This window comes from Notamacropus eugenii, chromosome 1, assembly GCF_028372415.1.
Source record: "Notamacropus eugenii isolate mMacEug1 chromosome 1, mMacEug1.pri_v2, whole genome shotgun sequence".
NCBI lineage: Eukaryota > Metazoa > Chordata > Mammalia > Diprotodontia > Macropodidae > Notamacropus > Notamacropus eugenii.
This window is the reverse complement of record NC_092872.1, coordinates 82,088,807-82,104,535: the sequence shown is the minus strand read 5'-3', so window position 1 is coordinate 82,104,535 and position 15,729 is coordinate 82,088,807. Positions and strand designations below refer to the sequence as shown.

The window sequence follows — 15,729 nt, the reverse complement described above, 5'->3', positions numbered from 1 at the left end:
TGTCCTGTGACAATCACAGGGGGATCTCTCTTAGTCATTGCTGGCAAAGTTCTTTCTACAGTCCTCCTTAATAGGCTGATCCTTCACCTGGAAGATGATCATATACCTGAGAGCCAGTGTGGCTTCAGAAAGCGCCGAGGAACAGTCGATATGGTATTGTTGCCCAACAACTCCAGGAGAAATGCCAGGAGCAGAACAGAGGTCTGTACACAACGTTTGTAGATCTGACCAAGGCCTTTGACACTGTTAGTCATGAAGGTTTATGGAAAATTATGTCAAAATTTGGTTGCCTGGAGAAGTTCATCAATATTGTACATCAGTTTCATGATGGCATGTTTGCCTGGGTTCTGGATAATGGACAAAGCTCTCATACCTTCCCAGTCATCAGTGGAGTGAAGCAGGGCTGTGTGCTTGCTCCCATGCTTTTTACTATGATGTTTTCAGCCATGTTGACAAATGCTTTCAATGAGGATGAATACAGTATCAAAGTCAACTACCGTACTGATGGTAAATTCTTCAATTTGAAAAGGTTACAAGCCAAGACCAAAGTGGAGGGAGTGTTGGTGCATGGTTTTCTGTTTGCAGATGATTGTGCACTCAATGCAGCCTATGAATCTGAGATGCGAAAAGGATGGATCAATTCTCTGCTGCCTGTGCTAATTATGGCCCAATAATTAACACCAAGAAAACACAGGTGCTCCATCCACTAGCCACCACCACACCCATCCATACATGGAATCATTGGTTACAACAAATGGAGAAGTTTAGAATGCTGTGGATAAGTTCACTTACCTTCATAGTGTACTTTCCAGGGAGGTACACATTGACAATGAGGTTGATGCAGGCTTTGCCAGAGCTAGCTCAGTGTTTGGGAGGCTCCAAAGAAAGGTTTGGGAGAGAAGAGGTATTAGACTGACTACCAAACTGAAGGTCCCATTGTGCTGACCTCATTGTTATATGCTTGTGAAACATGGACAGTCTACCAGTGCCATGCCAAGAAACTGAATCGCTTCCATTTGAACTGTCTTAGGAAGATTCTGAGGATCACCTGGCAGGATAAGGTACCAGATACTGAAGTCCTTGCTCGAGCTGAACTTCCAAGTATTCAAATTCTGCTTTGAATGCAAAATGTACGCTTGCCAAAAAGACTTTTATGGAGAACTTGCATGGGTTAGGTGATCACATGGTGGCCAGAAGAAATGATACAAGGACACTCTCAAGGTCTCTCTCAAGGACTTTGGATTTAACTGTGCAACATAGGAGACATTGGCACAGGACCGCTCAGCATGGCTTGCCCACATCAGAAAGGGTGCTGTGTTCTTTGAGCAAAGCAGAATTGAGACAGCACAAAGTCAATGCAGGATGTGCATATTTGGGATATCCCCCCCAATATTCACATGGACTATCTGTGCCCAACCTGTGCTAGAGCATTCCAAGCTCTTATTGGTTTGATCAGTCACAGTTGGATACACTGAAATTTCACTTTATCATGGTGATGCCATTTTGGTCTTCTTTGAAGATAAAGGACAACATCTCCAGACTAAACATTCAGTTCCTTCAACCATCCTTATACCACATCTAAACTGGCAGAGCAAGTGGGAGGGAGGAAGGGCAGCACCTCTCCTTAGCAGACCTAGCAGAGTTTGATCCTAGTAGAGCAAAGGATCATATATCTAATTCTAGAAAAGACTTCTGAGACCATCTGATCAAACCCCCTCGTTTCACAGAAAAGCAAATGGTCTAGGGTGAAGCAACTCACAAAAGATAACAAAGAGAATAAGCAGCAGAGTCAAGCCTAGTCCTTTGACACCAAATCCAAGGTTGGCCTACTTGATGGGATACAGACTCTGGGAAACCCCTTGAACTCTCCTTGAATCTTCCTACTCAATCTGGCATTTGCCTTGAGGCCATAGGCCTTTCATTATCCTTTGTCCAATTGCCTCCAGCTGCTTCCCATTTGTGATCCTATCAAAATACTCTTAATCTAGCCTAGCTCACCGTTTTTGTTTTTTGTTTTTACCTTCAGATTGCCTTCAGCTGCTTCCTACCCTTGATCCCATCAAAATCCCACTCTCTTGGTTCTGACCTCTAGTCACCCCAGTCCCATCAAGATCCTCCTTAGACTCCTCCTCAAGACCCTCCCTAAACCTTTCCTCCCATCACCCCAGACTACTTGGCCACCCCTAGATCCCTCTCACAGTCTTTCTGTACATAAGACTCATCCTGTATCCATGAAAGTGCTCAGATTCAATCTAGTCCTCTGGCATTAGTATTACAAATGCGCAGATTCCGTAAGAGTCTGACTAATATGGTGGATCTTTAAATAAACTTCGTTTTTCTTTGGCTGAAAGAAGGCTTGAGTCAAATTCATTTGGGCAGGACCTGGCTTGTCGTATTTTGGGGTCTTCAGCACCCAACCCCAACATGCTGATCTGCCTGACTTCCTTCAAGTTCTAACCAAAATCCCTTCTTTAACTGGAACCTTCCCCAATCCCTCTTACTTCCAGTGCCTTCTTCCCTCTGAGATTACTCTCTATTTACACTACATAGATCCTGTTTGTGCATAGTTGTCTACGTTTTCCCTCTTGTTAGAGAGCTTCTTGGAAGCAATGAACATGACTGTGTCTTCCTTTGTATCCCCTGCACTTAGCACAGTGCCTGGCACAGAGTTGGTGCTTAATAAATGTTTATTCATTGATTTCTTCTCTGTCCTTTATGATATGTAATAGGAAGGCAGCATGGGGTAATGGAGAGAGTGTCCAAGCTTCTGAGTCAAGAGGACTGAAGCATGCTCATAAGTTACTTAATCTCTTAGTAACATCTGAGTTGCAGAACAGTTGTTGATCTTTGGTAGAAGGAATTTTACAGAAATGATGAGATCACAGTTCTGAGGGAGGAAAAAAAAACCAACCTCCCCAACTCTGGAATCAGGCAAAGGGCAAGGTGTTTGGAATTCTATTCTAATATACATTCCTCAACTAGTATGTCTACCCTGCCGAAAAGCCTCCTACCAAGCCAAACCATTCTAGGAGACAATACTTGTTCTTTGAGTTAAAAAGCCTTATTAGTGAATAAAAGGCACTATCTCTAAAGGTAAGAGTTGATGGCTGTCATCCCTGGGCCTCTATCTCTAAATATACTTTTAAAAAAAGAGATTACACTGAGAAACTGTTCCTATTTGATGCATGCTTAACACAATCCTTCTTTTGGAGAAAAAAATGTATGTGAAGCAGAGTCAGACTTCTCCCCAGATGAAAAAGTACATTAGGTCTGTCTTCACCTCCCTGTAGTTTCCTTATTCAGGACTCTTTGTCTTGCTTTTCAATTGTGAATAAGTGTTTATTAAATCTACATTATATGTAAGGCACTCTATAGGTAGCCTCTGCACTCAAATAGCTTATAATCAAATGGGGAAAATACCATCCACAAAGAACAGGACAGGGACTGAATCTTTGGTTTTAATGGTATAGGGAACTTCAAGAAACTCCCTCTGTTAATGCGTCAGCATCTTGTAAACTAATATCTAGTTTAAGTGACTTGCCCAGGGTCACACAGAAGCAGGACCAGAACCAAAGTCTTCCTGACTCAAGAAACCAGCTCTTTATCCAGCATGCCTTCTTCCTCTCCTGTCATGCACAATCATATCTCATCCAAAGGAAAATGGGGTAAGGGCAAAAGAATTCAAAGGAAGTGCTTTTATAAGTTTGAAGATAGAGGGTGGGGTGGAACAGGTGCAGCTTTGTGTGCCAGATGTTTCCTGAGACTGGCTTAGAAGGATCGAAGGAAGACCAACAGGTAGAGATTGGGGAAAGGGGAAGTCATCTCTTCCAAATATGGGGAAGGGGGTGACCAAAGGCACAGATACTGGAGAAGGGGAGGATGAAGAAGGAAAATAGTTAGCAGGGAGTAGCCCAGCTTGGCTATAATATAGAGTATGAGAAGGGGAGTGTGAAAGAAGTCTGCAAAGTAAGGTTAGAGCCAGATTGTTGGAGGCCTTGAATGCTAGAATAAGATGTTCACACACACACACACACACACACACACACACACACACACACACTTTATTCAGTCTGTAATAGGGAGCCACTCAGAGTTTATGAAAAGTAGAGTTACATGATTGGAACAATAAATCAAGGATTAAAGGACAATAGAGGGACGATGAATTGGTGGGAAGCTGGAGAGGGGAGAATGATAAGTTCACGTTTGGACATGTGGAGTTTAAGATGCCGGCAGGATAGCCAGATGGAGGTATCCAGCAGGTGCTTGGTTGGTTGCCTGTTGTCCTTCGTTTTTGAAGAGGACCAAAATGACATCCCTATGCTAGAGTCAAGTTTTAGTGTGACTGACCAATACAAGCTTAGGATGTTGTACCACAAGTCAGGCACATGTAGTCCGTGTGAACATTGGGGTGGATTCTCTATCTTGCATTTCTCTTGAGCTGTTTCAATTCTGCTTTGCTCATAGAACACAGCACCTTCTCTGATGTGGGCATGCCATGCTGAGAAGTTCTGTGCCGCTGCTGTCCATGTCACACAATCAATTACAAAGTTCTTAAGAGACACCTTGAGAGTGTCCTTGTATCGCTTCTTCTGACCACCATGTGAACACTTGCCCCATGTGAGTTCTCCATAAAATAGTCTTTTTGGCAAGCATACATTTTGCATTTGAACAACGTGGCCAGCCCATCAGGGCTGCACTCTCTGAAGCATAGTTTGAACGTTTGGCAGTTTAGTTTGAACAAAGACTTCTGTGTCTGGTACCTTATCCTGCCAGGTGATCCTCAGAATCTTCCTGAGACAGTTCAAACGGAAGCGATTCAGTTTCCTGGCATGGAGCTGGTAGGACTATTCATGTTTCACAAGCATATAACAATGAGGTCAGCACAACAGCTCTGTAGACCTTCAGTTTGGTCTAATACCTCTTCTCTCCCAAACTTTTCTTTGGAGCCTCCCGAACACTGAGTTATCTCTGGCAATGTGTATATCAACCTCATTGCCAATGTGTACATCCCTGGAAAGTACACTACCAAGGTAAGTGAACTTATCCACAGCATTCTAAACTTCTCCATTTGCTGTAACTGATGGTTCCACATATAGGTCCACGGCTCACGTAAAAGCTCATTGAAATTTTCCAGGTTCTATGGCAAGAGGAGGTTATCCCTCAGGAGTTCAAGGGTGCCTTTGCTATCCATCTCTATAAAAGTAAAGGAAATAGACTGTCCTGTGACAATCGTGAGGGGAGGCACAGAGAGGGAGTCTCTCTCCTAGTCACTGCTGGCAAGGTTCTTGCCAGAGACCTCCTCACTAGGCTGATCCTTCCCCTGGAAGATGGTCATTTATCTGAGAGCCAGTGTGGCTTCAGAAAGGGCTGAGGAATGGTTGATATGGTGTTTGCTGCCAGACTCCTCACTAGGCTGATCCTTCCCCTGGAAGATGGTCATTTACCTGAGAGCCAGTGTGGCTTCAGAAAGGGCTGAGGAATGGTTGATATGGTGTTTGCTGCCAGATAACTCCAGGAGAAATGCCAGGATCTGAACAGAGGTCTGTACACAATGTTTGTGGATCTAACGTAGGCCTTTGATACTGTCAGTCATAAGGGCTTATGGAAAATTATGTCAAAATCTGGTTGCCCAGAGAAGTTCATCAGCATTGTACATTAATTTCACGATGGCAAGCTTGTCTGGGTTCTGGATGATGAACAATGCTCTCATGCTTTCCCAGTCACCACTGGAATGAAACAAGGCTGTGTGCTTGCTCCCATGCTTTTTAGCATGATGTTTACAGCCATGTTGTCAAATGCTTTCATTAAGGATGAACACGGCATCAAGCTCAGCTACTGCACTGATGGTAAGTTCTTCAACTTGAGAAGGCTACACGCCAAGACCAAAGTGGAGGGAGTGTTGGTGCGTGATTTTCTGTTAGCAGATAATGGTGCACTCAATGCAGCCTCTGAATCTGAGGTGCGAAAAGGATGGATCAATTCTCCGCTGCCTGCGCTAATTTTGGCCTAATAATTAACACCAAGGAAACACAGGTGCTCCATCAACCACCATCACACCATTCAGCAGATTGCTACAAATATGAAAGTAGAACTCTGAGGGGGAGGGGGAACTGTAGAAATACAGCTGGAAGTGACCCCCAAAATAGCTGACCTTTTATATAGTATATTAAGGTTTGCAGAACATTTCATATACATTATCTTATTTGATCTTCCCAATATTCCTCTGCAATATCATCTCTTATATTTTACAAATAAGGAAATAGAGGCTCATTAGAAGTTGAGTGGGGCGGCTAGGTGGTGCAGTGCACAGAGCACTGGGCCTGCAATTAGGAAGACCTTAGTTCAAATCCTGCCTCAGACACTTACTAGCTGTGTGACCCTGGGTGAGTCATTTAACCCTGTTTGCCTCAGTTTCCTGATTTGTAAAATGAGCTGGAAAAGGAAATGGCAAACCACTCCAGCATCTTTGCCAGAAAACTCCAAACGTGGTCACAACTAAAACGACAGAACCACAATGACAACCACCAGAGAAGGTGAGTGACTTGACTGTTCACACAGCAAGTAAGAGACAGGGATTGCATTGGAACCTAGGTGTCTGCCGACTCTGACTCTGGAGCCCCAAATTCTTTCCCCACATCACACAATGGAAGTCATGGCAACATAGGAGGTTGCCAAGGGAACATGTGCATCTAAAGAGGAGGCTCTAGACTAAAACCTGGGCAGTACTCACATTTACCATTTGCTGAATGTATGTGCTTTCAAAGTTAACAGATAAAAATGGCAGCTGTAAACCAACACCACAGCGGAGCTCAGTTACCTTTGGATCCATCCACTAAGATCTGACCTGGTACCACTTACTGATGACACTATACCGCCTCTGCCCACCGCCCTGCCAGGCCCCCTCTCTCCTAAAGTGTTCTGTGTCATCACATCTAAGTCGGGTCAAGCTCATCAAGTTCCTTGACAATAGTGCTTCTCATGGTTGTATGACTGAAGCAATGTTGCAAGCATCACTAATCCAGAGTCCCAGAGCTACAGCATGCCCCGGAGAGTCCAGTATGATGGTCTGCTTACAGCCGTCACTGATCTCTAGGAGACACTTACCGGCTGAGCTACTGCTGTCTAAGCGTCTGCACCTCGGGTTATAAAACAGGGATAATAGCATAGGCACTGGCTATTTCAGAGGCCTGCTGGAAGCAAGGGCAGCGGGGTAGCGCAGTGAACAGAATGCCAGGCCTGGACTCAGGAGGACCTGAGTTCAAATTGTACTCAGACACTTATTATCTGTGTGACCCTGGGCAAATCACTTAGCCCTGTTTGCCTTAGTTTCTCACCTGAAAAATGAGTTGGAGAAGGAAATGGCAAACCATTCCAGTATCTCTGCCAAGAAAACCCCAAAGGGGGCCACAGACAGTCGGCCATAACTGAAACAACAACGCTATAAGCAAAGGGTTTTGTTAATCTTGAAATGCCATATATCAGAATAATTATCACTGTTGGATCACACATAGAAGGCATGGCCTGAGTTTTATTACTTTACAACTAGAATACACATTATCCACCCAGTTCTCTAATTACTTTACCTTGAAGTTTTTCTTGTTTTATTCAGAGGGGTTGTCATCTCTACAATGAATTTTTCTGAATCTGGATTCTTGTCTATGCCCTTTGGATTTTCTCCTCTACCCTTGGCCTCCTCCTCTAGGACACGGAGGTATCTGGATCCCAGCGGCCTCACTGAAGTACTCTGATGTGTCTCTCTTGTTACCAGTTGTTGTTTTCTCCTGATTCCTGACTTGACCACGTCTTCAAAAGTTTCAGCATCCCAAGTCTTGTGATCCCCTTTGGTTTCAGTGCCACATGACTGAGAAGTCTTCTGGAAAGCACGGAGCTGTTGTAGCAGGTAACTTTTCCCAGTCTGGTCCCTGGTAAGAGACAGAATCCAAGAAAAATGAGGACAAATCAAAGAAAAAGCATTCTGACACTTCATGATTCTTAAAGGCTGAGCAGTATATATATTAGAAGAAAAAATATTTGACAGTTCAATTTCAACATCTTATTCACGCAAGGAAGAAAGCAGGTCCCTCAGGAGGCCTCATGGCAACTACCTGAATATAACAATAGGGACCCAAAACGCTAATAGCTGTCATTTAGTTAGCAACATTGGACAGCCAGTACATGCAGCAGGATCTGTCTCACTTGTAGGGAGATTAGTTTACACTCTCGGGGCCAACCCTGTTAGACTGCCTAATGCCCCAAATTCCCCCTTTAGAGCTATTTGTCCCTTTAATGTAAAGGCTACTACACGATGGGAAAGTGCAATTTTCCACCAAAGGGGATAATAAATTCAGATGTTATCAATCATTTACGTCTTGGAGTGATGAAAGATCTGAAAAAAATTTTTGATAGGAAACTGGGAAGAGAGAATGAATACATTTCAGCTTGATGTTAGAGTGGGCTGGGAGATGGCGAGTGGAGAATTGGCAAGAGAAAATGAGAGGGTTCCGGGAGTATGGGAGACAAAAGTCTTCTATTTCATAATTTTAAAAACATATTTAAAAATTCTACTTATACCAGATCTTGGATTATAGGAGTTTATAATGAAAATGAGAATGCAGAAGTTACTCTCAAGAATTTTACTGTGGAAACTCAAGGTTTTAATAATGAATGTTAAAAACTGTTTTTGCATGCAACTGGGAAATAAGATGTACAGGCAATGGGGCATAGAAATCTCTTTTGCCCTACAGGAAAATAGAGAGGGGGAAAGGAAAAAGTCGGGGTAATGACAGAAGGGAGGACAGACTGGAGGAAGAGGTGGATGAGGTGCATGCTGTCCTGGGGTGGGCGGTGGGGAGAGATGATGAGAAAATTTTGAATTCAAATTCTTGTGGAAATGCATGTTGAAAACTGAAAAATAAATAAATTGTATATTAAAAAAAATAATTTTGTTCTGTCAATACTCTGACAAAACAAACACAAATGAAACTGAGAATATCATAGCTGTTGTTAAATCTACAAATGTAGGCAAATACTAAGGTGCCTCCTCATTTACTGGAGGCATGTGCCCTGGAACTCCTTGTTATGCCAGAATGTTATTGGTATGCATTTGTATTTGTATAATGTGTTTTTTGAGGAGTGGGAAAAGCTACAATTTGGCCATGTCTAGATATGCCGCTTTTGGGATACGTCAGTATGTGCTCCCAGAACATGCTCTTTTTACTGTGTTGTTATGTATATGTTGTTCCCTTATAATTGTGTTCCAGGCATTTGATGCATGTATGTTCTGCCTTTCTCATTAGATTGTGAAGCCCTCAGAAGCAGGAATCATTTCTTCTACTTGTTTTACCTCCAAAGTACCTTGTTCTGAACTAGTGACTTAAAAAATGTGCTTAAAAAAATGCTCACTCATTCATTTATTCAGTCAATTAATTATTTACTCAGTCAATTAATGAACAGTGGGAGAAATGACTGAGGCACCTATGTAAAATGCAACAGCATAATAGCCTAGAATCCAGAACAGCTTTGGGTAAAGAGGTAAGATGTCACATATCCTTGAAATGGGCTGAATCTATGTAGGTTGGAAGTGGAATTTTAATAAGGCATTTTTATGTGAGGTATAACAAAACTGTTATGGAGATGGTTGTCAACAAGGAATCACTGCCAAAAGCACTAAAGAAAAAAAAACCTACATTAGATTTCAGCTGTTATTAGAAGCTTCCACAAACGTTCGAGCTTTTTTGTGAATTTTATGCTACTGTCAGAAAGTGTACGTTAGGTACTCCAGAAAATGGCACCATCTTCACAAAAAAAGAGGGGGAGAACATAATATGGATTCCGAAGGGCCCAGAATATGAAGCAGGCATTCTTTTGAATGCTAGATAAATAACATCTTTTCTTTGACACACACAAAGCATTTATGCATTAAAAGATAACTATATGATTCAAATATCCTTAGCAAAACACTTGCGAAAAAGATGTTAAAGCAGGAAAGAGACAGCTTGATTTTCAATTGCCAGATTGATAATGATGTTGAAAAAAAAATCACTAATAGAGAAGAAAGAAAAATAAAGTCCCCAAATGCCATTCTTGGAAATTCTCAAGTGAATGAAAACCTCTTCCGTTTTCTACCTTGGACCCTGTGAAATTCTCTCTCTGGGTCCTTTCTCATCTCTCACATCTGGAGTCTCCTCCTCGCTTTCGGTAGAGCTGTCACTGGAGCTAGAAAGAAAAGAAACAAAATTAATTCTGTCATTGTACAGCAAGCCTAAAAGTGCTGCTGGAATTTCTTATGGAATGAGTTTCAGTGTTCTGCAAGGGTATTCAACTGTATGCTCTTGTTGAGGTAGGAAGGGGAAAGGGGGAGCAGTACAGGAATAAAAAGCCTTTAAGTGGTCAGACACATTTATTAAATAATTCAAAGTGCTCTCTCTCTCTCTCTCTCTCTCTCTCTCTCTCTCTCTCTCTCTCTCTCTCACACACACACACACACACACACACACACACACACACACACACACACAAATTCATTTGGATCAAAAAGTGAACTGAATTTGAAATACCTCTTGACGTAGGGAGCTCAGCAGTCTGAGCTTCCAACCAACTGTATGTGTATGAATGTGTGTGTGCAATCCTGGATCAAATTCATTTATACTTCAACTTGAAGTGAATTTCAGTCTATCCATGTTCCTCCTTACTGAGATCAAACTGCTTATTTCAGCTCCTACTTTGCTTTTTTGCAAACTGTGCTTGTTGGTTGGATCTATTTTTTTAATGAAATATGTTCAATTTAAATTCTCTAGAATCTGCCTCTTTGACACAGATTTTGCTTCTGTACTTGTGCCAGATCCTATGCCCTCCTTTTCTTCCTTCCCCTCTCTAGGCAGTTCTGACAGCAATCAGGACAGCTCTATTTGCTTCCTTCTCAGAATGAAATAGTTAAGGGAGTTCAATTATGCCCTCTTTCATAAAATTACTTTCCGGACCATTTATCTGGTTTGATTTTCATTTCTTGAAAGAGGAAATTTACTTTCGTAAAATTTTTTTAAAGAAGAAATGCGTCTAGAAATGAGAAATCATACAGATGGGATTGCTGAGACTTAGAAGACATAGAAGTATAAGAAAAATTAGTTTAAAACTATAAAAATGCAGGATACACAAAATAGAAGCTATCAGAATAAATGGAAGGGACGTCAATTATGCAAATGGTAGAAAGACCAAAATTAGCTTCTTTAGATACAGTTGGAACTGGAAGTGAAAATAGATGGGAACATTCCAGGAAAAGATCAAAACTGTTCCAAAGATTTACATATCTATACCTAAAATTTGTTCTTTAACAACAATGATACCTTTGGATTTGGACGGTTTTTTTATTTACGATGATGGACATTTTAGAACTGGAAGTTCTTCACCACCTTTGTAACAGGTGAGGAAACCAACCCAGGAAGCGCAAGTCAGAGGCCGACAGTCATCCTGCCTTTCCACTATCTGGCACTTATTTGTTCCTTCCACTTTTAAAAAATTTTACCCTTTATATTTGTCCCAATTTCATAACCCTTCTTCCCATATTCTTCTTTTTCAAAGGGCCCTTGATTTTGGGTCAGAATACCTGAGTTTCAATCTGGCCTGTTACTTTCATATTTTTGTACTTGTGTCCTCCATGCTTAGTACATAACAGGCCCTTAATTAATGCTTACTGACTGATTAAAAAAATCGAGTGACCTTGGTCAAGTCACAGCTTCTTTGGGTCTCAGCTTATCTGTTAAAAGAGAGGGAGGCGGAGAGAAAGAGAGCCAGAAAGACAGCTAGAAGAGAAAAAAAGAAAGGAAGAAAGAGATAGAGAAATGAGGGAGAGAAAAGAGAGGGAGGCGGAGAGAAAGAGAGCCAGAAAGACAGCTAGAAGAGAAAAAAAGAAAGGAAGAAAGAGATAGAGAAATGAGGGAGAGAAGAGAAAGGAAAAGGAAAGAGACAGAGAGAGCTGGACTGGAAGATCTCTAAAGTTCCTTCCAGCTCTAAGTCTCACAGTCCTAAAATATGATTGTTCAAAGTCAGTTTTATGAAATTAAGCTAAGCATTCTTGGTAGCGACTGTCTTCAGCCTGTGTCTTGTGTTCCATTCAGTCTATAAAGAATAGTGAGCAGTGACTTGGGTTCCCACACAGCCTTTCTCCTACACAGCTCTATGCTTCTTTTTATCTATTATCCCCTTTGTCCTGGAGGACAATGACCCCATTTTATATATGGAGAAACAGATTAAAGTTGTTGTTTTGTGGTTCAGTAATGTCTAACTCTTCATGACTTCATTTGGGGTTTTTTTTTGGCAGAGATACTGGAGTGGTTTGCCATTTCCTTCTCCAGCTCATTTTACAGATGAGAAAACTGAGGCAAAGAGTTAAGTGACTTGCCCAGGGTCACACAGCTAGTGTCTGAGGTCAGATTTGAACTCAGGAATATGAACCTTCCTGACTTCAGGCTGGCACTTCATCCATTGCCGCAGCCTAGCTGCCTAGATTAAAGTATCCCCATCCAAATTCATGTGCTATGTCTGAATTAGCAGTGGGACTGGTAATGATAAGGATCCCGGGGCTTTGTATGATCTTGTAGATCTAATCATGTGACCCTTTCTCAGTCAGCTCTCTGGGCTTTCTGTCTCCTAGAGGATAAAAAAATGTGTAGCGGACCCTAAAAAATGTTGGTTGACTTGACTTAACTGAGACTCACAGCTTAGTCCTGTGTCTCCATATGTAAGGATACCATTGTAACTAACTCCACAGACTCCTTATGTAATATCTTGAAGTTCTAGTTCCAAAAGCAGCCTTCTTTCTGCCCCTGCCCCATTTTGGAAATACTCATCCCATAAAGAAGAAACTGAAAACAGGTAAAAGCAGAGCTTGTTTTTTCAGTGCAGCTATTACCTGGGATTGTCCTCTTGATTCTGGAATCTGTGTTCTGACCTAGGCAGAGGCACTGATTTCTTTGGCTCAGGCTGCCTGAGGTCAATGAAAACTGTGGGAGGCTCCGTTATACCTTTCAGCTTTGAGTCTTGGGCCACATCTTGACTCTGTCCTGGTGCTAGGCATGACATACACCCAGAACTTCTGTGAAGACAAAGTAATGTTTCCTAAAACATTAGGTTATTCGTTGGCACAGGGCAAAATTTTCCCCAGACGTCATCATCCTGGTATCAATGTGGATAAGGAAACTGAGGACAATTTAAACTAAGGAAGTTGCATACAAGGTTGGGAACTCTAGTCAAAGTTTTACATCCATTCTCCTCTCACTCCAGATATGGTTTCCAAACACATTAACAGTACCACCAACTGTATACATTGTCATATATATTCACTAAAGAATGCCCAGTAGAAGTCCTAGTTAGCAACATTTTTAGCAATATGTTGAAGTAATTCTATGTAGAAGAATTAAAATTAAATTGTGTAAGGTTGAGAAAGAGTTTTTTTGTTTTGTTTTTTTTAAATTTTACTCCATCCCCAGGATGTACTACAGCAGAAATTCAGATTGGAGTTTCTCACTCCTCAGAGAATGCACAGAACTAATGTCTTTCTTAGAGGCCTTTGGACTCATTGCAAGCCAGAAAGGACATCTGAAGTGTTTAAAACCTAGGAAGGAGGCACCAGATAGCAACCCAAACCCCTGGTTTGGTCATAGGTGAACTAACTCTTCAGACATCTTAGGAAAGAGGAAATGGACCTATATGTACAAACATTTTATAGCAGTTTTTTTTCTGGTGGTACTAGCTGCCTGTCAACATAGGGTGTCCATCAACTGAGGAATGACTGAACAGATTATGACATAGAAATGCAATGGAATATTATTGTGCTGTAAGAAATGATGAAGGCAACGGTTTCAGAGAAACCTGGCAAGACTTGCATAAATCAATACAGAGTTAAGTAAAAGAACCAGGAGAACAACTGATACAACACCAACATTGTAAAGGAAAGTAACTACGAAAGACTTAAGAACTCTGACCAATAGTGACTCCAGAAGACTAATTCTTGGCAGAGACTTGATAAACTAGAGATGGAGAACAACGCATTCATTTTTAGACATGACCATTGAAATGGAAACTTATTTTGCTAGACTACACTTTTTTTTTTTACAAGGAAAGGATTTTTTGGGGGGCAGGGGGAAAATATATAGAGAACTGAATCAAACTGATAAAAATAAGGGCTATTTGCTGATTGATGAACAGTCAATGGATATAAATAGGCAGTTTTTAGAAGAAGAAATCAAAGCTATCAATAGTCACATGAAAAAATGAGGTACCACCTCACATCTGTCAGACTGGCTAAGGTGACAGAAAATGCTGGAGAGGAGGTGGAAAAATTAGGACATTAGTGCATCGTTGGTAGAGTTGTGAACTGGCCCAACCATTCTGGAGGACAATCTGAAGTTATAGTCAAAGAACTTTTTAACCCAGCAATACTATTATTAGGTCTGTGACCTGAAGAGATCAAAGAAAGTGGGAAAGGATTTGCATGTTCAAAAATATTTATAGCAGTTCTTTTTGTGGTGGCAGAGAACTGGAATATGAGAGGATGCCCATCCACTGGGGAATGGTTGGACAAGTTGTGCAGATGATTGTGATGGAGTACTACCATACTATAAAAATGATGAGAAGGACGTGTTCAGAAAAGCCTGGGAAGACTTATATAAACTGATACAAAGTGAAATGAGCAGAAATAAAAGAACATATATGTAGTAATAGTGATATTGGAATGATAATCAACTGTGGAAGATGGCTACTCTGATCAATACAACACAACAGTATAAAAGACTCATGACGAAAAATGCTATCCACTTCCAGACAGAGAACCAATGAACTCTGACTACAGACTGAAGAATATTTTTTTCACTTTCTTTATTTTCTTGTCCTTTTTTTGAGGGGGGGGGGGCACATGACTACTAAGGACATATGTTTCACACAACTTCACATGTATAATTGATGTAATATTGCTTGTCTTTTCAATGGGTAGGAGAGAGACTGGAAAGAGAGAGAATATGGTACAAATTTTAAAAAATGAATGCTAAAAACAGACAAACAAATTAACACAGGATCCAAGAAAGACTGAGCAGGTTTAGAGGTCATGGGGAAGAAGCGAGTGGGCAGGAAAAAAGTGAAGATGAGAAAGGAAAAGGAGATGACTGAGGAGTCAAGCTTCCAAAGGAGACAAGGGGATGGGAGGAAGGGCAGACGTGTTGGACAAGGAGAAAGAGAAGGGACACCTCAGCCTCAGAGAGTGGAACAAGGGTGTAGGTGAAGAAAGACATGGAGGAATTGTGAGGTGGAAGGGAAGGGATGTCTCTTGCTGGCATCATTTCTCCCAGGTACTCTTTGCAGCCCTTGTGGTTGGGTCCTTCTTTTCTGACTCATTGTGGAGTTAATCTCTTCTTATGTGTTTACATCTTGGGCTTCTCTCAATCCATACTGTTTCTTCATTGTGACTGGCACTTTCTTCTATTTACTCATCTCTAGTGTCAGTTTCTAGATTGGAGCTTTGTGGTTAGGCCAAGTTCTGCCCTTTTTCTTACTCCTGGACAACATGGTCAGGTCCTGTACGGTCCTAGGTGAAGTGGCTAAGGCTAGGCCCTGCCTTCTACAGGAATTCCTGGGTTTGGTCTCAGGTTCCTGGTGTCTTGATTTAGGTTTTGACCTAAGCCCCTTCTCTGTCTCCTTTTCCATGAACACACCCAAAGCTCAAGTTGGCTTCAGGTCCCT

The 15,729-nt window shown here is 41.6% G+C and overlaps 1 protein-coding gene across 17 annotated transcripts in view; it reads right to left on the bottom strand.

Moving 5' to 3' along the window:
- The window catches only part of DNAAF8 (dynein axonemal assembly factor 8), a 40,074-nt gene that overhangs the window by 8,290 nt on the left and 16,055 nt on the right, over nt 1-15,729 (bottom strand). For all 17 annotated transcript variants that reach the window (XM_072607809.1, XM_072607802.1, XM_072607746.1 and 14 more), the window contains 3 exons: nt 12,908-13,090; nt 10,126-10,215; nt 7,584-7,922 (listed from right to left, as the gene is read on the bottom strand). In XM_072607809.1, coding sequence (XP_072463910.1) covers nt 7,584-7,922; nt 10,126-10,215; nt 12,908-13,090 — 612 coding nt within the window. The remainder of the gene's footprint in view (nt 1-7,583; nt 7,923-10,125; nt 10,216-12,907; nt 13,091-15,729) is intronic.